General features: G+C 41.6%; 1 protein-coding gene across 13 annotated transcripts in view; it reads right to left on the reverse strand.

Annotated features, from left to right (window-relative positions):
* Positions 1 to 25,944, reverse strand: part of BCL2L11 (BCL2 like 11) — a 42,050-nt gene that overhangs the window by 14,983 nt on the left and 1,123 nt on the right. Inside the window, exons 1-4 of one of the 13 annotated variants that reach the window (XM_025205680.1) lie at positions 25,635 to 25,935; positions 25,024 to 25,429; positions 3,779 to 3,829; positions 3,495 to 3,607 (exon numbers count right to left, since the gene is read on the reverse strand). In XM_025205680.1, coding sequence (XP_025061465.1) covers positions 3,495 to 3,607; positions 3,779 to 3,829; positions 25,024 to 25,414 — 555 coding nt within the window. In that variant the 5' untranslated portion in view covers positions 25,415 to 25,429; positions 25,635 to 25,935. The other 12 variants (XM_025205684.1, XM_025205683.1, XR_003094377.1 and 9 more) reach the window with 12 other exon arrangements.

Genomic DNA, 25,944 nt, shown 5'->3' on the forward strand with positions numbered 1-25,944 from the left:
ATTGAAGTATGCAGCAATTTAAGTGCTGAAAGAATCAATATGCACTGACTTCCAAATCACTGGGTTGCTGAGAGGCAGGAAGCATGTTAATCCTGATCATTTTGGACCAATGGGCACAGAGGAGGCTCAGATGGCATTAAGCCACTCTCTTGATTCTGGGCTGGCGAGACTGCGCAAATCAGCTGAACAGGCCTCCAAGGCTGAAAGTACCCATCTCCTATTTACTATGGGTAGAATCCCTGCAGCACTGTACACTGCAGCTCCACTTTGACTCCCAACACATTTCCTAACATTGAGAAAGGCACTGAACATGCTTAATGCTAAGGCTGCAACCAGGGGAATGCTCCCCAGTATGTCAAGGCCTATAGTGGAAGGAAGCTTGTTTGTCCACAAGGACTAAGAGTATCTAACCAACAAAAAGAAAGAGAATGTCTCCCATAAGCTTATTCCACTAAAAGAGACTGGAGGAACAATCTAACTCAGGGGCTAGCAAAATATGACCCATGGGCCACATCCAGCCCACCAAGCAATTTCATCTAGCACGCGGGCATCCACCAACTAATTGTACCCTGCCCAGCCTGAGCACCTCACTTCCACCCTTGTAGGTGGAAGGGCCCGGCTTCTGGGAGGGGTTGCTGTTGCCACTGCTGCAACCAACAGAAGACCTGCTCAGCTTTCCCACCATCCCACTCACTCCAGGTACCAGGTAGGGAAGCAGAGGGGGCAGAGGGGAACTGCAGCTGGCCGGGAGGCACAGAGCATGGGGCTGGCAGCAGCATGGAGCCTGCACCCAGGAGGGCAGCGGGAGTGCGGAGCTTGGGTGGGCAGGGTGTGGGTGTGAGGAAGGTGTGGGGGTGGGGACTGCGGTGAAGCCCTGAGACCTGCATGGCAGTGGGCAGGGAAGGCTGCCGGCTCCACTGCATGGGGCATCCCCTGGTGGCACGTCAGTGCCAGGAGCTGCATGTGCACCACGTGGAGCCCCACACGATAGAGGCAGGCCAGCCTGGCTGCACTCCTTGCCACCATGTGCAGCACTGGCCAGAGCCACACGCTGATGGACAGCAGTGCCCAAGCAGGCCATGAGAGCCCCGAGTGCCTGCCACCTGCTGCTGCCGCCACCAGCTGCAGCAGAGGCTGTGCACCATGAGGGGGGAGTGTGTACGGGACTCTGACACCCCCCACCATCCCTTACACCCTACAAAAGCCACCCACACCCTACCCCAACCCCCCAGATACGCACACTTCCAACATACCCTATTGCCACCCCAAACAGCCACACCCCCTCACAAACCCCTTCCAACCCACCACACATGCACACCCACCCCCAACCACACCCCACACACAATATACAAGAGTAAGACTTTATTTTTGAGTTATTGTGCAATCACCTCTATATACACTAGGCAAACACAGACCATGACAAAAAAATGTTTGTAATAAAATTAAAATATATTATAGGTGTTTGACTTTTAGTGTATGATTTGGTTTTTTCTGGTTCCAAGATGGCGACCCCCAAATCCCAAAAGGAGTACCTCCAGAAGGCAAGGGGAGGGACTTCCGATGGCAAAGGCCAGCGGTTAGGGATGGGTCTTCCAATCCCAAAATTGCTACCAGGGGCTGGAGCACTCACCAAGGGGCGAGGCTAACCTTGCTGCCCTCGACAGCTCACCAAAACTCGTTAAGCAGCCCTCCCGCTGAAATAATTGCCTGCCTCCAATCTAACTGATGAGAAAAGGGCTGTCTTAGGACAACATTAAATGAACCTCTAGATGCTGCTAAATTCAGGCCATCACTCAAAGTACCAATGTCATCTGGGGGACGAGCAGGAGGGTAGGGGGGTCATCATTACATGCTGAAGACAGAAGAAATCATGAAGGGGCCAGCATGAGCAATAAAGGAGCTCAAGAGAAGACTGATTACATCATAAGCCACAAAAATCAAAAGTCAATCTAAGGACAACTGTTATAATGGAGTGCCATAGGAGGGAGGGAATAAGCTTAGGTTACCGACTTGGCACTCATGGAAGACGGTCTAGTTCCAAGCAGCTAGCATCTCACTTGGTGGTGGCAACCATCGATCCTCCTGGATCATGGTGTATGCATGAGGGCCACCCAGACCTTTGATGCATATGCCTGAGCAGGAATATTTTTGGAGGAGTGGAAACTGCCTAGACCTTTCATCCTCCCCTTTAGGCCACTGAGACAGAATCCAAAGACCAGACTCAGTCCAGATGTTTGGTGCCTCCATGGCTGTAGTTGTATAAGTGTCTGGGAATTGAACCCAGGTCTCCTGTGTGGTAGACAAGGATTCTACTACTGAACCACAGGGAAAACCCCAGCCTATAGCTCCCACTCCTTCCCTTCCTGCCGACAGCACTGGGGCCAGGCCTGGGCCAACACAGCCCAGCCCCAACTGTGCTGACAGACTGACCCTAGGGAACAGATGTTCCCTAAGGCACTCCACTTTGGAGCACTTTCATCTGATCTTTCATTAAATAAGGGTTAATTTGTCACATGACCAGCCACTTTTAAAGTGCTCTGCAGCTGTGCACATTGCCGATTGCGCAACAAATGTTACTTCTGTCAGAGCCCCTAGTGACACTCATACATAACAGGACTCTTCTCATATCAGAATAAAGACAAGTCAGTAGACTAGTAATCACATGTGTAACATGCAAGCATTGTGGTATTAATATCATAATGCCACAGCTGTTGCTTTTAACAAACATAGACAAAAAAAGTCTATCCCCAAAAAGGGCACAACCAAAGCAAGAAATGCCAAGAAATGGAGCTGGATGGAGTGTGACCATGAGAGAAGCCAGATGTGCAGCAGGATCACAAAGATGTAGCAGTACTTTGTTCATATCCCCAAGCTTCTGCCTACAGCCACAAAAGCTAGAATTTATATTTCCCCTTTTTAAACATACAGCAGTAGAGCATTTAGTTGACATCTGAAGTCTTTGCCCATCAACACTGTCACAGGTAAATAGAAATGACAAGTGGAATTTAATACAGGGCAATATACAAACTATTATCAAACTGCAAATGTTTCAAGGTTTTTAGTTTGGGGTTTGGAAGGAAGACTTAAAACTAATTAAAAACCAAGGCCCATATCTCAAATTAATTAAAATATTTTCTGGAAAATCTTTGAAAAAAAAAATCAGCTTTATTCTCAGATTACAGCAAAAGACATAAGCAGACATTTTGCTAGGTCTGTGTAATGTAAATTAGGGGAAAATACTATATACCACTTCATATCAGAGACTAAATCCCACCTGTAAAAAGAGGACTCCCATCAAAACAGCCTTAAATATTCAAGTAACACCTCATCACTAAAATCTTAGTATTATACCTCCACACACAAACATATTTATGCAGTTTTATATATTTATACCTCCTATACCCCCAAAAAGTATTTCCAGAAATTAACTTCTTCCTTTTAAAGCTTGCATATAAAGAAATAGAAACTAAAGTAAAAAAATAGAAAAAGATTACCCGTCTTGGGCAATAGGAAGCATTAAACTCATCTCCAATCCGCCGTAATTCCTGTGCAATCCATATTTCTGGCTGCATATCTTCAGGTATTGATCGATACTGCCACCTGGAAGCTGCATCAGAACAGAAACAAAGAAACTTTGAAAATTTCCCAAAAGTGCTTCTTGCAATTAAAATACAACAGAAAAAAAATTATGCAAGATTTATCTTGTCAAAAGTTGCCGGAGCTACCTAGAACACGTGCTACTGGCAGCTGCATTCTACACCAAGGAAAAGTCATTTACCTGTAATGGTACTTGTTAGAAGCCAAAATCCAAGGACAGTGCTTTGTAGACCTGTGGAGAGATCCAAAAAGCATCTCCATGGTGCTGTGTTGGGCATATCGGAGGTACATAGTGGTGCCATTTTTCTTAAATCAAATTAGTTTTGTCATGATCTTTTTGTTAATGATATGGCTGTCAGAAACTAGAAGTCAGACGCACATTTAAATATGATCCTTCCAATAACTGTATTGCTAGGTTTGTTGGTGTGAAAAGCTGCAAGAACTGAGTGTATTGCTTCAGGGCTATAAGTTACCCCAAAGGCCTCCAATACGAAGCATAAAGGCACGAATATAGTAGGCACTGATTGGCAGGACAACAGGATCACTGGGTCATCTCCAGCAAGTATGGAGCACTATCTTATCCTTTACCAGTGTGGTATAAATCGCATCAGTCAGAGTTCGAAGCTCACTCTCAACATGAGCTGAAATCACAACCAGCAGCAAGCTACTAACCCTTAGCTCAAGTTTACAGAAAGAAAATGCTGCAAAAAAGAACTTTTATCAGCTTTGTTAGGACCACACATTAGTATACTGGGGGCCTGAGAGGTTTCAAATGTCAAACACTGCAAGAGCCTAAAAACGGCCTGCTAAACTTTTAATTAGCTTATTTGGGTAACATCATCTCCTGACTAACTGCACATTGGTCTCCTTTTAGTCAGTTCATGACAGGCTGAAACAGCTGCAAAGTGTACCCAAAAGGCATTTTTACCCAAAAATCTGTATTTTATGAACTGACAGGTAAAGAAAGCAGGCAATTTTTATATGTGGAGGACTTGCACAAAAACACATATACAGATGAGGAATGAGTATCAACTTGAGCCACAAGTTTTTACCATGCAAAATTTCCAGTCTGCCCAATACACAGGCGGAAAGATGCCAGAACTAACTGAGGACACCTGCCTGCATAACCCCCCTGCTCCAGACTATACAGAAATGGCAAAGAAAACTCAGCCTTCCTGAAAAAGCAATCAAGATGTTCCTCCCTCCCTGCAACTGAAAATATACTTTTAATATATTTGTTTTTATACACTGTATCTAAAACAAATATTTTAAAGGTAGCCTGACATCTTGCACTCTTCCTGCTTCAAGCAACAGGCACCAGTTAAAGTCAGATTATTCCACTGGCCAAATCTGATCTTCCAATAGACATAGGCCACCCCATCATCTGAGAACAAGAGAGAGATCTGTCAGGAGCAGAAGTAGGCCTTGCAATATTTTAAGCAACTATGTTCAAAATAAGCTGTCACCCTCTCATTGCTAGGCTGTCCACAATGCCCAAAAGGAAGATAGGCTACAAATTTATAGCATCATTAAAGGGATCATAAGCCACTATGAATACACACAAAGAACAGATCTACCACACAAGATGCTGCTTTTTCAATTTCGTTCCTGAATGGAATATCAGTTACTAGCCATCTTGCAGGACTTTTTTTAATCCACTGAGACAACAGCAGTTTAAAAATGCAATAGTAGCTTTTAGATTTTGTGGTCAAAGAATACAGAGGCAGCCAACAAAAGAAAGTCTCACCTTTGCCAACTTAGAAATTAAACTGTGGTTTTGAGAGTTTAAAATGTATATCTAGGTAGGTAGCACTCATGGCAGAAGATTCTTCTTAGGTACATACTTTTAAATTTCTCCCTTGTAAATACGGATATCGCGTATTCAAATATAAAATAAATTACATCTAAAAAACTAGTGCTAGTTTGTGAAAAGAGCATTAACACAACTTTTATGTTTAAAAAATATATAACCAGCAACCTTATTCATTTTACAAAATAGCATAAAATGACCACCCAATTCTGAAACACTGTGGTGTAAGAAATGAACAATTTATGACACACACAAATCGGTGCAAGTCATATTCAGAAAGGGACTCATGCCAATTCCTCTTCCTACTTTAAACAAAGGCTTAGAAATTAAACAAGCATGACAACACTTTTTAAATAGAGTATTTCACAAAACTGGCATAAAAACTTAAAAGGAATCACAAGGGAATGCGAATAGCTTCCAATTTCAGAATATTCAATGGATTAGTAGAGCAGTGAAAAAATTGTGTGTTTGGCTCCAATCTGGCTGGAAAATTTATTTTTGAGCCAAAAATATCTGAGCCAAGCAAATGCTAGATATTTTGTTTTCATGCTGTAGTAGCAAAAGAACAGTACCAATCAGCCTTCATAAAAAAGGTTGCATCAGGCAGAATTTTATTTATTTTGTTAGATATTTAATTTCATTCAAGTTCCTCATGGTACTTGATAGAAATATTTTTAAACTAGGAAAACATTTTGTGATGATATGGGGGTGGGGGAAGAAGCCAACATACATAAGAACAACTGATCTAGACAAGCATCTCTCTCAGAAAGAGTTACAACTAAACTAATGCAGTTTCTCAATGCCAAAGAAAATCAGATTTTCAGCACTATGCTGAGACGTATACATCAGATATCCTCATGCTTTAAACAACTTTCAACCAACTACATAACTACCACATTAAACAGAGCCAAAATTAGAAAAGCAATTACTTTAATCCAACTGTTTTCAACCACTGAAGATAATATACAATGCCGTGTTCCAGCCGATCGCCAAAACTGTCTAAAAGATCGTTTTACACTGGCTTCAAATGATAAAAGCTCAGCAATACAAGAATTAATATCATGGTTAAAGTGGTTGAGAGTGAAATCAATCTGAGGTTTTCAAAAAGGACTTTCTGTGGTACTGCCAAATCACAAAATCAAAAGTGTCCAGTCATAATTAGCTGCAAAAACAGTCAAGAGAAACTTTCAAAATTCATTTATAGTTGCTAGCCACCAATAACTTTCACCACCATCTCACACACACCAGCAATACTAGTCATATCATGACACTTCATTTCTCTTTAAAGAATAAACCAAATGAATGCACCATTGCAGAGGATGGAGAATAAAGTAACTCAATGCCTCAAGAAACGGATGTCTCAGCATCCTATTAAAAAAAAAAAAAAGGGAAAACCCTCATGCCCATATTGTACGATTAGAATCCCATATTCAAGAGATTACCCATTAACAGTTGTGAAATGTTATGCAACCATACATTTACCTATGTAAAGGCTGGTATCAGAGCACTTATATTCTAGCAGCTTGTCTAGAGGGAAGATTTTTTCCAGTTTCACTGGGTTTTTGTTTTTTGGGGGGGGTTTGTTTTTTTGTTGTTTTTTTTTAAAGAAAAGCAGTCAAGTACAACTCATACATACTGATGCAACAGTTTTAGGAAAAATAGCTTTTTTACTTAGCTGAAGCTCTTTCAAAGGGCTACAAGATTAACCAAAAGAAGGCACTCGTATGTGTATGGTCTAAATATGGTTCAACAGTAGAGTACCAAATGTGCACCAAACATTTTGCTGGTATTGCTTTCCTGTGTATTCCTGTGGTCAGCAGTTGGCCCTTCCCAGAGCACTACTGAATTCTTTTACTGATGCATAATGCTAGCTTAGGACACAGATGGAAATTCTCTTTTCCCAATACACCTAAGGCCCACTGACAACTCATAGAAAAATTAACTAAGTTAACATGGTTCAGGCTTATTTCTACATCCCATCTTTTAGTTCCCTTTTTCAGAGATGCTGAAGCACATGCATATAAAGTTCACAGAAACAAGGCCACCCCTTAAAAATCCTGATGCTTTGTAAGCTTATTCTGCTATTTTCAGGCTCCCCTTCTTGGGAAGTTTTGTTTCATTTTTACTCTGTGCGCCCAGGTAGTTTCACTGCAACAGTTGTAACCTATTTACAAATCAGTACAAAAATGTTCCTTCAGGTTCGTTCATCATTTAAAACACACATCATAGATGATTAATTACTTCTTCCAGTTTTAAATGAATGCTGCTGTTTAAACAGAATTTTAACAGGCAGTTGAAGGGAGGAGGGAAAACATGCAGGCTGCTTCCAGAGCCTTTCCTTTATTTCAATAATGCAGATCAATAGTCTAGTGGTGTCCATCCAGCATGCGGTACTTCAGGCTCCAAGATGTGGTCACTGAACAGGACTTAAAGCCTGCATTTGTCTACAAGCTGAATGCATGTTCCCCGAGACATGCTGTGACATGCCTCTGCTTCAGCATTTGAAGCAGCACTATCACGATGGGAAATACACAGGAGGTGTCACTAAAGCAACTCCCACTACTTCTCCAGGAGCCCCTCCAAGCAGCCGTTTTCTTTGCCCTGTTGCAGTCACTCACCTGTTTCCCTGCTGGCTACTTGCTACAATGATGGAAAGAATAAGAGCAACTCTGGCTGCCCTGGTACTACCTTGCAAGCTTTAGGAAACCAACTGAGATTGAAAAATAAGAGCTCATCTGCCCAAGTTGAGGGATGGTCTAGAGCAGTGGCTCTCAACCTTTTTTGTATCAGGACCCATTTGTAAATATCAGTGGCCAGTCCTGACCCACTGCCCCCAGCCTCCAAGTATGTGGGGCAGGGGAGCCCCTGAAGCTCTGATAGCTTGCAAGGGAAAAGTCACTGTTTCCCATGTTTCTCTCCTCTAAAGGAAAATCATTTTTTAGAGTTTGTTTGTGACCCTTTCATATATTCTTGTGACCCGCTTCTGGGCTGCAACCCACAGGTTGAGAAACGTTGGTTTAGAGGACTGGCTAACAGAGGGACCCCTCAGAACAAACTACCACCCAAGACAGAGAGGAAAAGCTGAGATGCAACAACCAGTAACAGTTCCCTGAGATTCCCTGCTCCATCCAAGGTTAGGAGCTGCTGTAAATTATGCTGGATGGTAATTGCCTCCTAAAAGCTGTTATCAGGTTAGCTGTGACACAGTGTTCTAACTATACTCCTGCTACCTCAGGTGCTAGTGGCTGCAAAGAGGATGCCATAGGGGCTACCAGATTTCCCACACAGGAAGGGAGGGAAATATTAACAGTACAGGAAAAGTGCTCAGATATCCTTTGCTTGATGCATGTGATTCTTTGTGATTGTCACATGCTAGAACCTAACCACAGGTGTAATAAATCTCATAACATGCAACCAGCTTACAGTTTGGGGAGAATTATCCATCTGTATTTATCAGAACACAGGCAAAGCTGAAACAAGTGCCTTCCACCTACTTAAGCCTTGGAACACTCAATTTAAATGAATGCTTATGATGGATCTCCAGTATGAAAAACATCAGTGCTCCTACCAGTTTAAATCCTTTTGTAATTCTTTAGCTAGCTTTGCTTTGTCTGCAAATGCAATTATCAGTACAAAACTAGCCAGTGTTAACACAGGCTATCTATATAATAAGCAATTCTGTTGAACCCAGAAAAGAAAGTACCCTTACATTTGAACCAAACATTTTAATTTCAACATATTTGACAAAGCATCACTGCCACTTGAAATGTAGGTACAATATACAAAACAAAAATAGGAACAGTGTCCTCATGAAAGCCCTCTTATAACCCAAAAAAAACCTTCTCCACCCTCTCATCACAATACTTCCACTCAATTTGCACTCCTGCAATGTGTTGAGAGCCTTTTGTGTGTTAATAAGTTATGCACCTTCAGTAAAACTCCCATGTCAGTCATGTTTCCATCCATGTAGCCTTGGAAATTTTCTGAAGCAACAGCTGGCTGTAAGAATCACACACTCCATAAAATTGAAGGTGTAGCTGTGCAACCTCACATCAGACAATCCCTCCAATCTATCACCTCCAGAAGATCTATGTGCAACAAGGCTCCAACACCACAGAGGACTAAGCAGCACCAAACAAGACTGTGCAAAGGTAGTACTTTAAAGAGCTGAAAGTAAGCAGCTTTGTCCTTTTCTTCCCAATATCTGCACATTTAAAGATTAGCCATCATAAATATCCTCCAGGGATTAAAACACCTTGTTAATTAATCAATGCTCAAACCATTACCCTCCAACAACTGCCCTAGATACCGTGTCTGGAGAATAGCAATTCATGCAGGCGTAAATAAATCTTCTCACAGCAGCCAAACAAATTTATGATAGTGAAACTCTAGAAACTAGTACCAATCCCTAGTAGTGACCCCTAAGGTGAACCGTACATTAGCTACCCCTAAAAAAACTGGATGCAGACCATAACTCATTTATGCAGCCTTGAAAAATGAGTGATTTTCTGAATGGTTTTGCTTAACTAGTAACGTACAGATCTTTTCATGCAATTTTGCCAGTTTAGTTGAGACAGAGAAAAACACAAATAGAAGCATAATAGCAAACCAGTTAAGAGGAAAATCCACTTAATATTAGTCAGAGAGACCAATACCACCTTGTCTTCAGGGAAAACAGTATAAAATGGTTCAGTGACCATTAATGTCTGCAATGGAAGATTATCATCATCTCATCTCCAGTCTCTATAGAAGTTAACATAAGTAGAAATGTGTCCCAAATAAGGAAGCCACAGCCAAAGACCTGGTGGAGTCCAAGCCAAAGAATGCCTACAGAAATGCCGACATCTCTCAAATTTCCTTAGACAAGTCCACAAACACCACCTTTTATCTCTAGAAATGCAGTAAGCCCTATAAGTTCTCAACCTATTTTAAGCTCAAAGTACCCCTCAGAAAATGCCAGCTCTTAGCTTTCACTAGTTTCTTGACTACAGAAAAATAGAGCAAGTCTTCTGTTGCTAAGAACTCAGAAAGACTACAACAGATCAGAAAGTTTTTGACACTATGATTCCTATTTGAAATGTTTGGGTCTATCTTGCGATTCATGTGTAGGTGTTTGCATCTCTAATATTGGTACCCTTAAAAAGGATTTAATGGCACCCTAGCGTGCCACTGAACCCTGAGAGTCACTGCCCTAGAAACACCAATTTTCAGAAGAGTTAATGCACAAAAGGATTCCTCTGAAAAGGACAGTATATATCACATTCTCAGAGTGGACTGTCAACCAACCAAAAGGTGCTGATCTAAACATTATGTTTAATAATGCATCTCTAAACTGCAATGTCTCCCAGGGTAGAGGATCCCTGTTTCAGTCTGTGGCATTCTTAGACTGACTTTTTTAAAGTAACAGGATGATTGTTATGTTTCTGCAAGTCCACATAATTACATTAAAGCAAGTGTCAAAAAGGACATAAAAACATGACGTTCTTGAAAAGCTCACTTAGAAAAAATGGCTCATTGACAATCCCACTTCTGCAGCCCACAGGGGTGTATTCCAAGCAGTTCTGAAGACTAGTATCGACTCTTTGGACTGTCCTCCATGAGGGTTCATAGGGGTTCTCCTTTGAAAGTACATATGGGAGTAGTTGATGTCTGCAACAGGATGTGGAACTCCAAGAAGCTAAAACTGACTAAAGAGAGCAGAATGGGGCTTTGGAGAAGCTTACATGGACACACCAAGTGTTCTGATGAACAAGCTTCCTCCATGGTCCTGAAGATGCAGTTAAGAACAGAGCCTACTCCAGGTGAATGAAATGATTCACCTATATGAGAAAAAAACCTCAATATTTTACGTTAGTTTTTCCTCCTTTAAAAGCTCAAAAAAAATCAGCTCTTCAGAAACAAATCGAGCTATTTCTTCTGCAGCTGGAAAGGAAGAGAAATTTTAACTACTGCATTTTCTCACATACCACACACACCTTTTCCCACCCAAAACCTGCCCCTCAAAATTGGGGTGCACATTTTGAATAGAAAAGATGTTTTCTTCACTGGGAAAGCAGCACACCTGGAGACACAGTGTATGCCATGCAGCTGCCAAAATAGCTGCCACTTGTGTGGCTCAGCCAACTGAAGGGATGAAGTCTTCTGTTAACCCTCTGACAGCTGTAGCTATTGGATGTGCTTGTACCCAAAGCAGCAAGTGAACTGTTGGTAGTATCTTGATGAGGCTTGTGATATGGAAACAATACATTACTTAAAGGAACTTTTTATATAAAGAACTATTTACAGGGAAGTAGCTAACAGCCTTGCTGCTTCCCTTGCAAGGGTCTGGGGTTTAATCTTGTGTGGAAAAAAAGAGAAAAGAGTAAGCCCTCCTAGGAACAAAGTCCAGGAAATGTGGCACTGCAGGAGACAGTCTGCCACACCAGGATGTTTCTGATGCCATACTTCCAGGATGCCCTACGTTTCCAGGCAGTCTTACCCTATGTCACAGTTGGTCATTACTCTGGAAAAAATAATTTTTACTATCTTCTGCCTATAAAAAGGGTACCCATTTTATTTGGGAACACGTTGCATGCAAAACAATATGGTATCTGGGAGATGTTCAGGTGTTATAAGGATAGAGCATATTCTTAGGCTGATTTGAGCACCATGCTCCTTTAATAGAAGATTAACTTTTTATTATAGAATCACAGAAAAGTAAGACTAGAAGGGACCTCCTGAGGTCATCTAGTCCAGCGCCCCACCAGAATCAGGATCAAGCTCATCCAAACCATCCCAAGCAAATCCCTGTCTAAACTATTTGTAAAACTACACAGTCAACTCTCTCACACACACACACACACACACACACACACACACACACACACAAGGCATAACACCCTAAATCTTTATAATGAAATATTTTTTCTAAAAAGCTTTGATATGCATCATAAATGTGTCTTTATTTCATTTATTTTTAATTGAGACAGAAAATGTAGGCACATCTTAAATGCCTGGGCATTTTATACTGGAAGGAATATAGTATGTTTTAGTTCCTGATAGCAGTTCTGGAACTCTCATACTCAGTAAAGCATTTGATACTCAAATTTAAATTCTAATTGCTTAATAAAGTAACATTTAATTTCTATGAAATTGGAAAAAAAGCCAGTCTGTTCTGCCAAGCATTGTTATTTTTTAATTTTAAAAAAATTTTAAAAAGTCAATATTTGACAAAACCACCTAGTGTGTTTCTGAATTTGAGTTTTATAAATATACTATTTTGAAGTTTTCACAACTAACAAAATCCCTAGCGTCTTCCCAGCTTTTTCAAGGAGTTATATTTCAGATCTTACTAATCTGAGAACTTTTTATCATATGTTTCAGATTGCTAAATACTTAAAAAAGAACTTTGCCTCTTACAAACCAAAAGAAGCTTCACACATCAAGTCTTCTTCTAATAGATTTATAGATTCTAGGGTCGGAAGGGACCTCATTGGGCCACCCAGTCCGACCCCCTGCCCCTGGCAGGCAAGAAAAGGGTCACCAAACCTGGGGTCATGAGATTCCCAGCCAGGTGCCTATTCAGTCTCCTCTTGAAGACCAACAAGGATGGGGTGAGCACCAGCTCCCTTGGAAGCCCAAATTTTTTTCTTATTATTAAACACCAAGTTTCAGGCAACAAAATTAGAAAGGGAGCCTCAACAGCCCTATCATAAGTACATCTTACAGTCTCCATTGTAAGATACAATTTTGAATTGCGTTTAACTTATGAACTAGCTACCTGGACTGAAGTTTTGAATGGCATACTTGCCACTGATTGTTTGGAAAATTTCAGTTTATGTGGCTCAGTCATTTCTAAGAACACACGCACACATATATTAAGGACATGCATATTGTTTTGACCATGTTAAAATAAAACTTAAAACCATTTCACTGAAAAAAATGTCTGTACTACAATGTGTAGAGCTGCTACTAAAACTGAGGGGTGGAGTGAGGAAGCAGATTGGCTTGTCTGGGTGTCAGGAACAAGACTTGTGTGAATTCCCCGCTTCTTCCGTCCAAAATAAAACATCACCAAGGCTGCTGGAAGTTATAAGCCTCTCCAAGATCTGACTGGCATATGCTCAGTAAAGAAAACATTCAACAGAATTTTTCTGAAAATATTGAGGCTAGGATATATTGTGGTGAATACTTAGAATGGAGCAGGTCAGAACTAGGTAAGGGCTGGATGTATACTTCATCATTATATTTCCCCATCTTTCCATTTAACGTTTTTAAAAGTACTACCACAGATTATATCAAGCAAAGCCTTCTTTATATCAGTCTGATCACTGGCAGTATATCTGAAAGTGTACCATCTTTTGCACAGAAACCATGGAAAGCAAAGCAAAGCTTAAAGAGAGAGAATGGTTATTTTCACCTAAACATGTCATTTACAATAGGGGTGCACCGACAGATTTTTGGGGCCGATAGCAATAGCTGATTTTTAAGGAGGCATATTAGCCGATCCTGATCCAGTTTCCAATACAGCTGCATGCAGCTAGTAAGTTTGGTGTAATGGAAGGGAGGAAGGAGGGAAAAGGGTGCGGGGGGCAGATCAAGGCCCCCGCAGTGAGGAAGTGGGGCAGGGCAGGGTATGCGATGGAGCTGCAGCTAGTCTGGGGGGGTGCAGGGCAACTCTTGCTGTGTGCACCCTGGGAGGGCACGGAGGTGCGGGTGGGACAGGCTGCAGCTGGCACCAGGCAGGCAGGCAGGCAGGCAGGCAGCAGCAGCAGCATGTGGAAGGGCTACAGGGTGGCTGCAGCCCTCCCCTGAAAAAAAACAACAACAACAAAAAACAATGCTGTAGCCACCCTAGCCCCCTCCTGCCGCCAACGACCCTACACAGATCCAGGGGCATACGCCCCGCCCCCCCACCATGCCCTCCCAGATGAGCAGTGGGAGCAGCAGCGGGAGCCATTGGATAAGCGGACAAGCCGCCAAATGAGCTGCGTGCTGCAGTGGGAGCCCCCTCCCTTCGTACCACGGACAAGCACTGGCTCCGTCCTGCACCCCTCCCTCCCCCGACCCAAGCTGGGCAGCACCTGCTTCCACCCCAGCCCCACACCCTCCTCACTGCAGAGACCTATATCTGCCAGTCTCTTTCCACCACCATAGACTTACCAGCTGCACACAGCTCTCCATGCTGCCAGCTGTGCTTCTCACTGCCTACATTAGAGATGTGGGGTGGAAAATTTTCCAGTGCTTTATTTTTCCATTGGAAATTTTCCATTTGTAAAAATTCACCGTTTCATAACAGTTATTAGTAACAATGAATGGATGCCAATACAATATTAGGCAAGCTTGGGGGTTTCAAAGTTGTAATAATATTTTTCAGGTGATTATCCTTATGAAGCGTGTGAGAGAGTACATATGTTTTATTGATATGTAAACAGGAGGGTAAATAGACTCACATAATAATCCAAACCAAAAATCAAGTTCTGAATTCACCTAATTGACTGTACAGATCAAATCAAAACCAGAGCTAAAATTCTTATTTCTTCTCAGACTGAAAGGGAAATCAAAACTAAAAGTGTGATTAATTTTTGTTTCACTTTCAATTCAGTAAACACACAGAGCGGCATCTCATTTCTTTTCTTGAGTTAGGGAAGCTGGAAGTGTTTGCATAAGATGTTAGTTTTTTCGTGCTTTTGGTTTGAAGTAGTCATAATAATGCCCAATCAGAAAAAAGCTAGAGTGTGGCATCATTATAGCTCAAGCCACTGAAGGAAGGAAGAAAGTTGGTAGATGTAAATACTACGAGCAGGAGTATGCTAATAACATAAGAATGAAGAAACATTTAATAACATGTAGAAATGGTCCTGAAAGAGTACAAGCCATATACAGAAAGCTAATACAATGAATGGTGGAACAACATCATCTGAGAAAAGTCTACTTCAGGAATCCTAGGCAAGCAAACAAATTCATATGTTAAACAACACACAGTATAGACTACCATCTACATTGTTTTAAAACATTAGAATTTTAAAGGTTGTTAATGCAACTCTGGACTATTATTTAAAATATTTGCATCTTGCTTTTCTGCTTGCACTAAGCACTTAAGTGGCTTAGGCTTACCAATATATATTTTTTTAAAATTACATAATAGGTAAATAGTTAACTATTTCAACCCAGCAGAGCAAATTTAGTGCTCTGGCTGATGGCAGAGGCCAGACTATACCTTCCTTCAGCTCTGCAGTCCTAGGGCAACTGAGCAAGTTGAACAGCAGAGTGTTCTTTTTGGCAGGTAGGGGGGAAGCAAGCTCCCTGCCGCTTCTCCTTCTGATGGATGAGGCCAGACTAGAACAGGCTAAAATAAAAATATTTTCCCCCTTTTGTTGCAGGAACTTGGTAGCTCAAGTGAAATAGCAGATTTGCAAAAAAAAAAAAAAAAAGGAAAATTAAAATACTGAGCTGCCAGGTCTGAGGGAAGAAGCAGCAGGATCCTCACTTTCAAGATCCCTGGCACCAGATATTCCATCCACCATGAGTAGCTGTTCAAAACAGTCAAACTTTTCATCAAGCTTTGTGGACAAAATGTCATAAGAAGATCAAGAAAAAGCAGATGAGACATTAGCTCGATCTATATTTGCAAGTGGTACACCTCTTTCTATAACTGCAAACGGATACTGGAAGGAACATTACAAACTAATTTGCCCATCATATAAGTTACCGTCACGTTATTGCTTATCACATTCTCTCTTAGATAGAGGGTATGACAGAGTTCAAACAATAGTTATTCAAAGGATAGGTGAAGCAGAATCACCGACTCTGATGTCAGATGGATGGACTGATAACAAGGAACATTTTTAACTTTACATTATGTTAGCAACACCTGAACCAATATTCCTGAAAGCAATCGCTACCAAATCTTCTCGTCATACAGGTGTATACATAGACAAATTACTGAGTGAAGAGATTGAAACTGCAGGTCCCTCCAGGGTACAAGCCCTTGTAACTGATAATGCGAGTAACATGAAAGCTGCATGGCAAATATTAAAGGCAAAGTATCCTCATTTAATAGTATTTGGCTGTCTTGCTCATGGGTTGAATCTTCTGGCAAAGGACATAATAAGCATGAATACAATGAAGACAATATTGGCAAACTGCAAAGTGACTGTGACAGTATTAAAACAATCATCATGTTGCTAATCAGACTGAAGAAATTACAGAAAGAGAAGCAGGGGAAGGAAAGGGCACTTTTATTGCCAAGAGAAACTAGATGGGGCTCAGCTACAAAGTGTTTAAATAGTTTGCTGCACACAAAGAACTGTTTGCAGTGTGCTTCAGTAGATGACACGGTATCCCAGATTATTCCTATTAATATTTGGAAGCAGATTCTCAACCATGATGTGTTTTGCATTCAAGTTCAAGACGCATTCAATTTGCTACTACCAGTTTCAGTGGCTATCAAGAAACTTGAAGGAGGTGCACCAAGCCTTTCAAATATTCCAGAGATATAAGGCAACTGAATGAAAATCAAATTGAGCTTTTGCCTTCTTCACCTCTATCCAAAAAAGTAGTAAAACAAATGTTTACTAAAAGATCGGAGTTTTGCTCTCATCTAGTTCATCTGGCAGCAAACCTTTTGGATCCTCAACACAGAGGGCAACATTGATCAGAAGATGAATTATCTACTGCTCTCAATACAGTTATGGAAGTAGCTAAGAAAGTCCTCAACACTTGACGAAATAGCTGTGATGACAGACATTGCTGAGTACCTGGCAAAAGAAAAAAAAACTTTGGAGCAAAGACATCATTTGGAAGGCAGCAGAGAATATACGTCTCCTCTCGCATGTTAGAAGGGATACCGTAACACCTGACCGTTGTCCAGGATTGCTCTGAGAATCCTAAGCATTCCACCAGCAGCAGCTTCTTGTGAATGGAACTGGAAGGCTTTCAGCTCAATCGAGACAAAAAAGAGGAATAAACTAACAAATGAAAGCAGCGCTAAACTTGTTTCTATTTCTCAAAATCTCTTGCTTCTGGAGACTCAGTCAGAAGCACAATTAGCGAAGAAGATGCAGTGTGATGGTAAGTTGCCCTTGCCCAGAGGCTCATTGGTAAAACCATCTTTTAGCAAAAGAGAATGTGGTTCAAGTAGTTCTGAATCAGATTTGCCTCAATCTGATTCTGAAGTGGAACTAATAAGTAATGCAAGTGATTCTACAGATAGTGACAGTGAAACTGGAGGTGCCGCAACGGCCTCAGTGAACAAAAGTTAAACTCTGTTGAAGTAGATGAGTGGACAACCACGGCATATCACACACAGTTCTCTGGGCGTGCTAAAATTAGTGTCAACAGTTTTCAGTGCCTTCATTTTTTTCCTTAAATTTCAACAAACAATGTAAGGGAAGTACATGCTATTGCATACTGTCTTTACATTTTTACAAGTATTCCAATAAAAATAATTTCTTTCCACAAAGTTTTGAATTTGTTTGAATATAACATTTAAACCACTAAGTATGCTGTGTTTAATTTTTTTCCTAATCAAATATTTCAGTTTAAATACTTGTGGCTATTGGGACATAAAATTAACATGGGGTACTTTTTTTAGTGTTGTTTACTAAATATAAGTAAAAAAAAAAAAAAAAAAAAAAAAAAACCCATGGTAATGCTCTATTTAGGGTACTGGGAAATCAAAATTTTCCGGGGAACCCACATCTCTGGGATTTATGTATATGAAGACCAAAAGCAGAAAAAACCAATTTCCCTCCCCACCACCCACACAAATTGGTCCCAATTTTACTGGTATTTAAATTTATCTTTCAACTGCAAATTAAGACCCCATTTCACCACATGGACAAATGGCTAGATAAGCTTCTCAAAGTGTCAGACCATGCTGATTTTTAACTGATGAAACACTCCATGTAACGACTGCTGAAATACTGGATACGTTAGAATAATAAACAGTGCTTCCCATTGTAAAACATGCAACAAAGAAAAAGAATAAAAATATGGTGCTCATTAAATTGTCTTCCAATTTTGTTTGTTTGTTTGTCCACAACACCAATTGTAAATTTATTACCAATTAGCTAAAATAGGAACACAAAATCAGGAAAAAAAGTTTGAGATTGCATAGCCATTATATATACTTACACAATGAGGTGTATACATAAACACAAGCACGTACATCTTATTATACATGTATACTACATATTGGGTGCGTCTACACATGCAATTAATGTGACGTGATAAACTCCAATGCAGTTTATATTGGAGAAGACTGGTCCTAGGTGCAGCACATACAGATGCTGCACCCAGAACCGCAGTTTGGGAAGAGCAGCCCTGGGCTGGCAAGGGGCCCACAGAGTCAGCCCCAGGCTCTGGGTGGTGGCATCAGGAGACAGAGGGGCTGGCTGGGGCATGATGGTGCTGAAGTGCAAGGCTAGGCAGCAAGTAGTTCCCGCCCCCACCCCACCCCAGTCAGCCCTGGTCACCGTCTATACATGCATTTTGGTGGAGTAAATTACTCTACCATAGGATACCATCCTATAGTGGAGTTAATTAATTTACTGTGCCCTAATATTGATGCATGTGTAGACTATGACACTTCACTGTGAAGCTAATTAGTCAACTGCAGTAAAACACATGTGTAGATGCACCCAGTGGGCATATCCATCCACATGAGTGAAGATGTGCAGTCTGCTGCAACGTACACACAAGCATTCCCCACACTGCTAATTTACAGCACGGGGGAGAAAGGGGGTTGACCCCAGGAAATCCCAGGGGTCAAATTAACCCACACCTAAAAAAAAAAAAAAAGCAGGGTGGCTCATCTGGCAGCAGCAGCAGCACAGCCGAAAACCAGAGCCTAGCCAGCCAGAGCCAGCCAGGCTCCTTGCTGCACTATAGCTGCAGCTCCCACAGGCCCTCCAGGTAAGGCTGATGGGGCCAGCACAGTTGCTGACACCAACTGAGGCAACATGCTGCACACTAAACCGTGCATGACATGGCTGGTTCCCAGGGACAAGTAGCAGTGGTACACATTGTACCGCTGCTTTTTGTCCCCATGGAAAATGCATGTTTCTGTTCATGCGGACGCACCAAGTGAGTTTAAAACAAAAAATGCTTAAATCCATCGGTCTTACCGAATGCTTTTGTCCCTGGATTTCCTAAATCATTTTTAAAAAATCATTTTGAAATTAGCAATCATTTACGGAGTTATCATCATCTATGCAAGTACTTCCCATGACTGACTCTTCCACACTTCATGGTAGTGGAATGGAGATTACTAGAGTGCTTACTTCGTAGCCACTACCGCTACCAGTAAGAGAAATCATAGATACACTCTGTGCCCCAAAGTCTTAATAATTATTACATGGTGGTAACACTAATTTAAAACATATGAAGCAAGATAAACATTTCTCTCCCCTTTCCCAGCCCTACCTCACTAGCACTCATCCCCATTATTTCTTGTTCACCTACCTTTCCTATTCCATTACTTCATCAGGACACAAAATTACTGCTTGCTGCCTGACACCCTATGCAGCTCACGCATGTATCATCACCACCACCAATTTACTGAAGGATTGAACATTTCCTGTTATGTAGTCCAAACAATTCCCTAAAGCAAGCCAAGTGTCTCTACCACACCCCCACTCAACTCAGCTGGCATCTTTGACTCATCTCAGCCAGGCCCTGGGGCCAATACCCTCTCTCAAAACAACAAAGGCCTTCTCTTCCTCCTCTCCCATGCAGAAGTCCCACTCAAACTGCAGATCAGGTTCAATGGCTATGGCAAGCACCTTTTGGCCACCCAGCTCATGTGAACACCGACAAGCACAGGGCTCAGGGAAATCTGCGGCATACAAGCATACTGCTCACTGTCAACCTGAACTCTTCCCTACAGGGATGCAAGAAAAGGGCAACATTAAAACCCAAATGACATATAATTGTGTGCAAAATTATTTCAGTAAGACACAGGACTCGATTCCCCAGGTGTGAAAATGATTGGTTGAATCCGCAACCGCATGCAAAGCTATCTCAGTCACAGCAACTTCTCCCTCAAATGTCCCTATACTTGGAACACTAACTCTACCTTGAATCCCCTACTGGTATACCATGTTTCCAAGCGAAGGGAGGGAATATGTAAATTTTACAGCACTTAGAACATTGAACTTTTAAACTGAAATAAGATCTCGATTATATCAGACACAGTTCTGCCATAATTAAACCCATGGTCCAGTAGACAGGGCTGCCTAACTTTAACACTTCTGCTCAAAAAAAGCAGAAAGCTAGAAAATTGTGTCTAAATTTCCTATATTACTGTCAAGGTTCCTTGGGTGAATCTGATACGTTTTATTAGACCAAGAAGATGAGCACACACCAACTGCTGAAACTTCCTTAGCCTGATGAAGGGTTTTTGAACCCAAAAGCTTGCTTAATAACTATTCTCCAACTATTTGGGTTGGTCTAATAAAAGGTATCAGATTCACCCAAGGAACCCTGTCTGCCTATGTCCTTAGACCAACGCGGCTACAACCTACACCCCTGCTACATTACTGTGACATTCATTCTTTTTTTAAGACTAATAGCCTGTTGCAAATCAATACCCAGACATACAAGGTTAGAGGTTTAAAAATAGTAATAGTTGCTGCAACCTATAGTGAAAAATATGATCTTAGGTCTCATTTAACCTTAATAATGGAATTAATTACTATACACTCAAATTAAAACACCTGCTCAAGTTTTTGCAGGATTGGCACCTCACAATAGCTACATGCTTACATACATCCATACCACTCTGCATCATGCCAAAAACATCATTTGAAAGCTGACATAATTCAAATGGACGCCAAGTGATCCTCAGTACTCCTCTTGAAATATGCATACAATGTATAAGAATCAGCCATATATACCTAGAATATTTCCAAGGCAAGAGGCAGGGGTATAGTTGGGTATGTGGTAGTATTGGAGGGCAATGAGCAATGGAGGACTACTAAACAAACAGGTATTCTAACATGCTGGGGCAGGGAAGGCATGAGAAGAGGAGGGTAAAACTGCTGCGTAACAAAAGTAATACTGTTTTGGTTGCTAGCTGGACTCCACTGAAACACACTTTCAACCTTAATGTTTTTGTTTGGGATAAGCCCACTCAATCGAAACCCTGAACTAGTAGTTAACTTCTGCTGGCATTGTATTAACATCCCATAAATATGTAGTTACTTTATAAAAGAAACAGTTAATAGGGGTGGGTTTTTTTTGGTTTTTTTTTTTTTTTTTTTTTTCCCCAGATGGCAAATATTGCCAATTTTAGCCTGACACAACTGCTTATCCCTGTATGCTACTAAATCAAGTTCAGTTCCTTTTCAGAGACTGCAGACAGACTAGGGGACTCGAAATTTCAAGGTCCAAAAGTTCTTCTGTCAGAAAAATTCCCATCAGGTCCGACAGGAGCTTTGCTTCCACAGGAACTACAGGTCTGGACCCTCCCCTGGGTAGCACTTCAGATACTGATCTCTTCAACAAGTCGCAAGCCAAGTTCAAGAACCAAGCAACAAGTCACTTGTAGGAAACTGCTCCTTGGGCAAAAGTAAAGTCTCTTTACAACTGCATCTTATGAGTAGAGACCTACCGAATTCATGACAGAAGTGGGATGCACTGTGGTTCCTTTAGTCTTGAAGGTTCCCCACGCCCCCCAGCCAATTGGTGGAGGGGCCCCACTTATGGCTCACGCCCAATCAGTGGGAAAGCAAAAACTGCAGTTTTAAATATGGCGCCACTTTTGCCTCCTGCCACTGATTGGCTGAGGGGCCCCAGATGGCCCTGCTGTTTGCTGCTGACTGGTGGGGAGGTAAAGATGGCGCCATGTTTAAAACCAGTTTTAGTTTCCCTACTGATCAGGAGGGAGCTGCAGGATCCTCCACTAATTAGCAAGGGGAGAGGTGCATATAGGAGAACATGCAAGATTAAAGGAGCCACCACTCACTCTACTTCCACCATGAATTTGGTAGGTTCCTACTTATGAGCTTAACCAGGTTTGAAATCAAGTACATTCCATATTCAAGTGACCTTAGCATTTTCCACCCAGTTTATGCATCAACCAGTGCTTATGACAGTACCCAGTGCAGCAACAGTAGTACAAAGACTTATTTAAAATAAGCATTTCCATAGTTTTAAGGAAGCATGTTTGACTGAGTGAAAAAGTTTAGGTTTCTGCGATTACAGAAAGAACTGGTGTTTCTTTCTTGAGTACAAGAATGATGTTCACAGCTAAATTACAGCTGTGTGCGCTATAACCAACGAACCCGTATTTAAAAAAAAAAAACAACTCTAGCATCTTTTGTTCCAACAATACCATGTACGTTCTCTCAATAAGGTTGTGAAACTTGCATTAAGCTGTAATTATGGCAATAATGTCAGAAAATCTTTCCTAAGGGTATATTACAGTAAGCACTTTGCAGCTATAACTGCAGCCATTACCTATGAACATATTTTGATAGCATCATGTAAAACTTAATTTGGGTTTGTTATTCACCAAAAAAGTTGTCAATGTAACCAATTTTTGATGAGATATGAACATGGGAACTTCACTTTTTGGAGGTCAAGAAACTGTCTCTTTTTAAAGAAGAGGAGGTTAAAGTAAATTAGGAATACAGAGAAAATTGTGGTAGTTAAGTTGCTTATTACAGTGGTATTTCTCCCTTCCTGTTCTGAAGATTTAAGTTCAAGCCTTACCTACAGTTCTTAAAATAATGAACTACATTAAACCATACATCTGTAAAACATACCACAAATGATGTAAGAGATTTTCAGAAGTGACAAGTGGATTTACAGAATTTCAATTCATTTTGATGGGAAACTTGCAGCTAAATCCACTATTTGGCTTGGGGAAAAAATACCACTCTGCATGATCTGCCACAAGGAACTCCTGCCATTGATTAAAGAGAAATACCCACAGTTTCCAAAGAAGCCCTATCCCTTCTGTCCTGACTAGAGGGTGGGCTCTCAAAAGAAACTTCAAAGGATGGTGGAGAGAGAGGAGATGCTTTTCAGCATTCACGCACATAGAAAGCCCTCCATCTAGGAAAACAGGGGCATCTCCTGGAGCCTTCTCTCCCTTCCTGGGATGTAGCCCTCAGGAAACAAAACACCTACCACCAATACTGTGTGTGTGCACACATGTGCACGTACACATATGCACACATTTTTATTTTTTTTTTTTAAGCAGACACATCTGGGCAAATTTAGCATAAAAGATGCAGAGACATCTTAGCAAATTTATGCCTAGGGAATGTGGTGAAGTTTGTTTTAAGAGCAATTCTCAATCAAGGTGTCATGGCACCCTGCAATGTCCCAAGAGCCTGTCAAGGGTGCCACGTAATGTTAGCACTGTAAAACATACAAAACATTCTTAAGGTAAACCCAGAGATTTTCAAATAGGAATCTAAAGTGTTAAAAATAATTCTGATCTGTTGTGGTCTTTCTGAGTTCTCTGCAACAAAAGAATTGCTCTATTATCTTTCTGTAGTCAAACAACAAGTGAAATCTAAGAGCTGGCATTTTCTGAAGGGTGTCTAATGAAGATATGGGTGCTTGAGTCAAAAGAAGCTGACAGCACCAAACTGGGTACCCTGATCAGATATGTTGACAAATACACGAAAAGACCATTTAGTATTCCGACTCACCCCAGTCCCTTAACTCTGGACTACGCAAATCTTAGTCAAATATTTGATAATTACTCTGCAGATATCCCAAGTACTTCAGTGAAACAATTTAAGAGTGACACTTAAGATTCTGATGCAGATTACAATTCCATGCTTATCTCAAAAAACAGGTGTTTGACATCAGAAATCTTTCCATTTATTTTTCTCCTATTAATTAAAAACAGAAAAAAAAGCTGTGCAGGTTCTCTCCATAGCATGTGTAAAAGGGATGCCAGGTAAGTCCAAAAAGTTTCAGACCAAGACAGATTTATATGGACAACTTTAAAAGTCAATGCAAAGAAGTTAACAGAACAACTGAAGAGTATCTGACTTGTAAACTTCTCCCCACCCCCAGCCCACCACTGGATTGGTGAGGTTAAGAATTGAACCAAGGTACATTTCCAATCGTAGTACTATGTTCCAAGGTTTCTGGGGGTGGTTAGCACAATTATTGTTGCTATATTAACCAATACTGCCTTCACCACTCACTACGCCCCCACCTTCCTTAGTTTCCGTGGCAAGACCTTAACCTAATTTACATAACTAAAACTAGTCCAATACAGAACTTTCTATCAGGGACATTCCATCAGTCCACTATCCTGTGTTCAAGAGAATATACACCACATTGTATGAAAACCAAAAGCAGACAGGATATTTGGACAGTACTTTGTTATTCTTTGGGTGTTCTTATTCTTTGGGAAAGCACTCAAACAGTACTCACAGTTCCAAACAATTGGACAAGTCTTAGTATGTCCTGAGTCTTTCAGGAATCTGGCCTGATGTCATGTGCCTGCACAACATTTTGTTCTTACTGAAACGTTGGTTAGTTTGGTGTCTTAAGATTAATATGCATATAGTCTAAAAGAAATGCCATGTCCTCAGGGATATTCAAAATATATTTAAGAAAAATAAAGCATGAGCTAAAAGGTTTCTTACCATGATCTTGCTTACCCATTGCACTTAAATAATGATTAAAGGCTTGACATGGGGGACTTGGAGTCTGTGTGGACTTGTCGCAACTCATAGGCGCAGGACTCCTGTCTGTGTCGAAAGAGAAATACCCGCTGGAGGATCTAGACAGCAGTGAAGATCTTCTTACAAAGATGAAAAGTGGGGATCTGGTTGCAAACGGACTGGGGCTAGTGGGTGGCGCAAATGGTCCCTGAGGGCTGCTGGGTGAAGAGCCGTCCCCCTCACCTGAAAGGTTACCTTGATACTGTGTTTGTATAGAGGTAGGGGCCCCAGGCCTAACGGGCTGAGGCTGACTTGGCCTTTCACTACGCTGTAACTGTCTGTCTTCACTGCCGCACTTGGAATTCAAATCAGAGGGTTGCTTTGCCATTTGGTCTTTTTTTCCCTGCAGAGAAAGAGAAAGCATCGCAAGTAAGCTCTCCCGGCTCCACAGCGACACAGCACCGGGGCTTTGCAGCCACACAGCGCCATCCCCAAGTTTTGAGAAACAAGCTCCGTCCGCCAGGATTAAACTGGGGGAGCGACTAGATAAGAAGCATCTCCCCCAACTGCTCCGCACAAACAAACAAAGAAATACAACAACAACACACTGCCTTTTTTCCACAGACCAAAAACCCCCAGCGGTCTCGACCAGAGCGCTCCTGGAGACAGCCGGCCGCCAACAAAAGCTATTACATTTTGAAGTGAAACTTGCGAGCCAAGCAGCTGCGCTCCAAGCCCGCTCGGCTCTGCCCGAAACTTGCTGTGCTGAGGCTGGGAGGGCGAAAGAGCGGCGGGTCCGCGCTGTGCCCGCCCCGCCGCCGGCGAGCAGGAGGGGGCGGCGGCGAGGAGGAGCCGCCCGGCCGCGGCCCCGTCCCAGCCCATTGTTCTCCCGAATGTGCTGAGCGCAGCAAGTCTGCG

Source organism: Alligator sinensis, unplaced genomic scaffold (assembly GCF_000455745.1).
Source record: "Alligator sinensis unplaced genomic scaffold, ASM45574v1 scaffold794_1, whole genome shotgun sequence".
In the NCBI taxonomy this organism is placed as follows: Eukaryota; Metazoa; Chordata; order Crocodylia; family Alligatoridae; genus Alligator; species Alligator sinensis.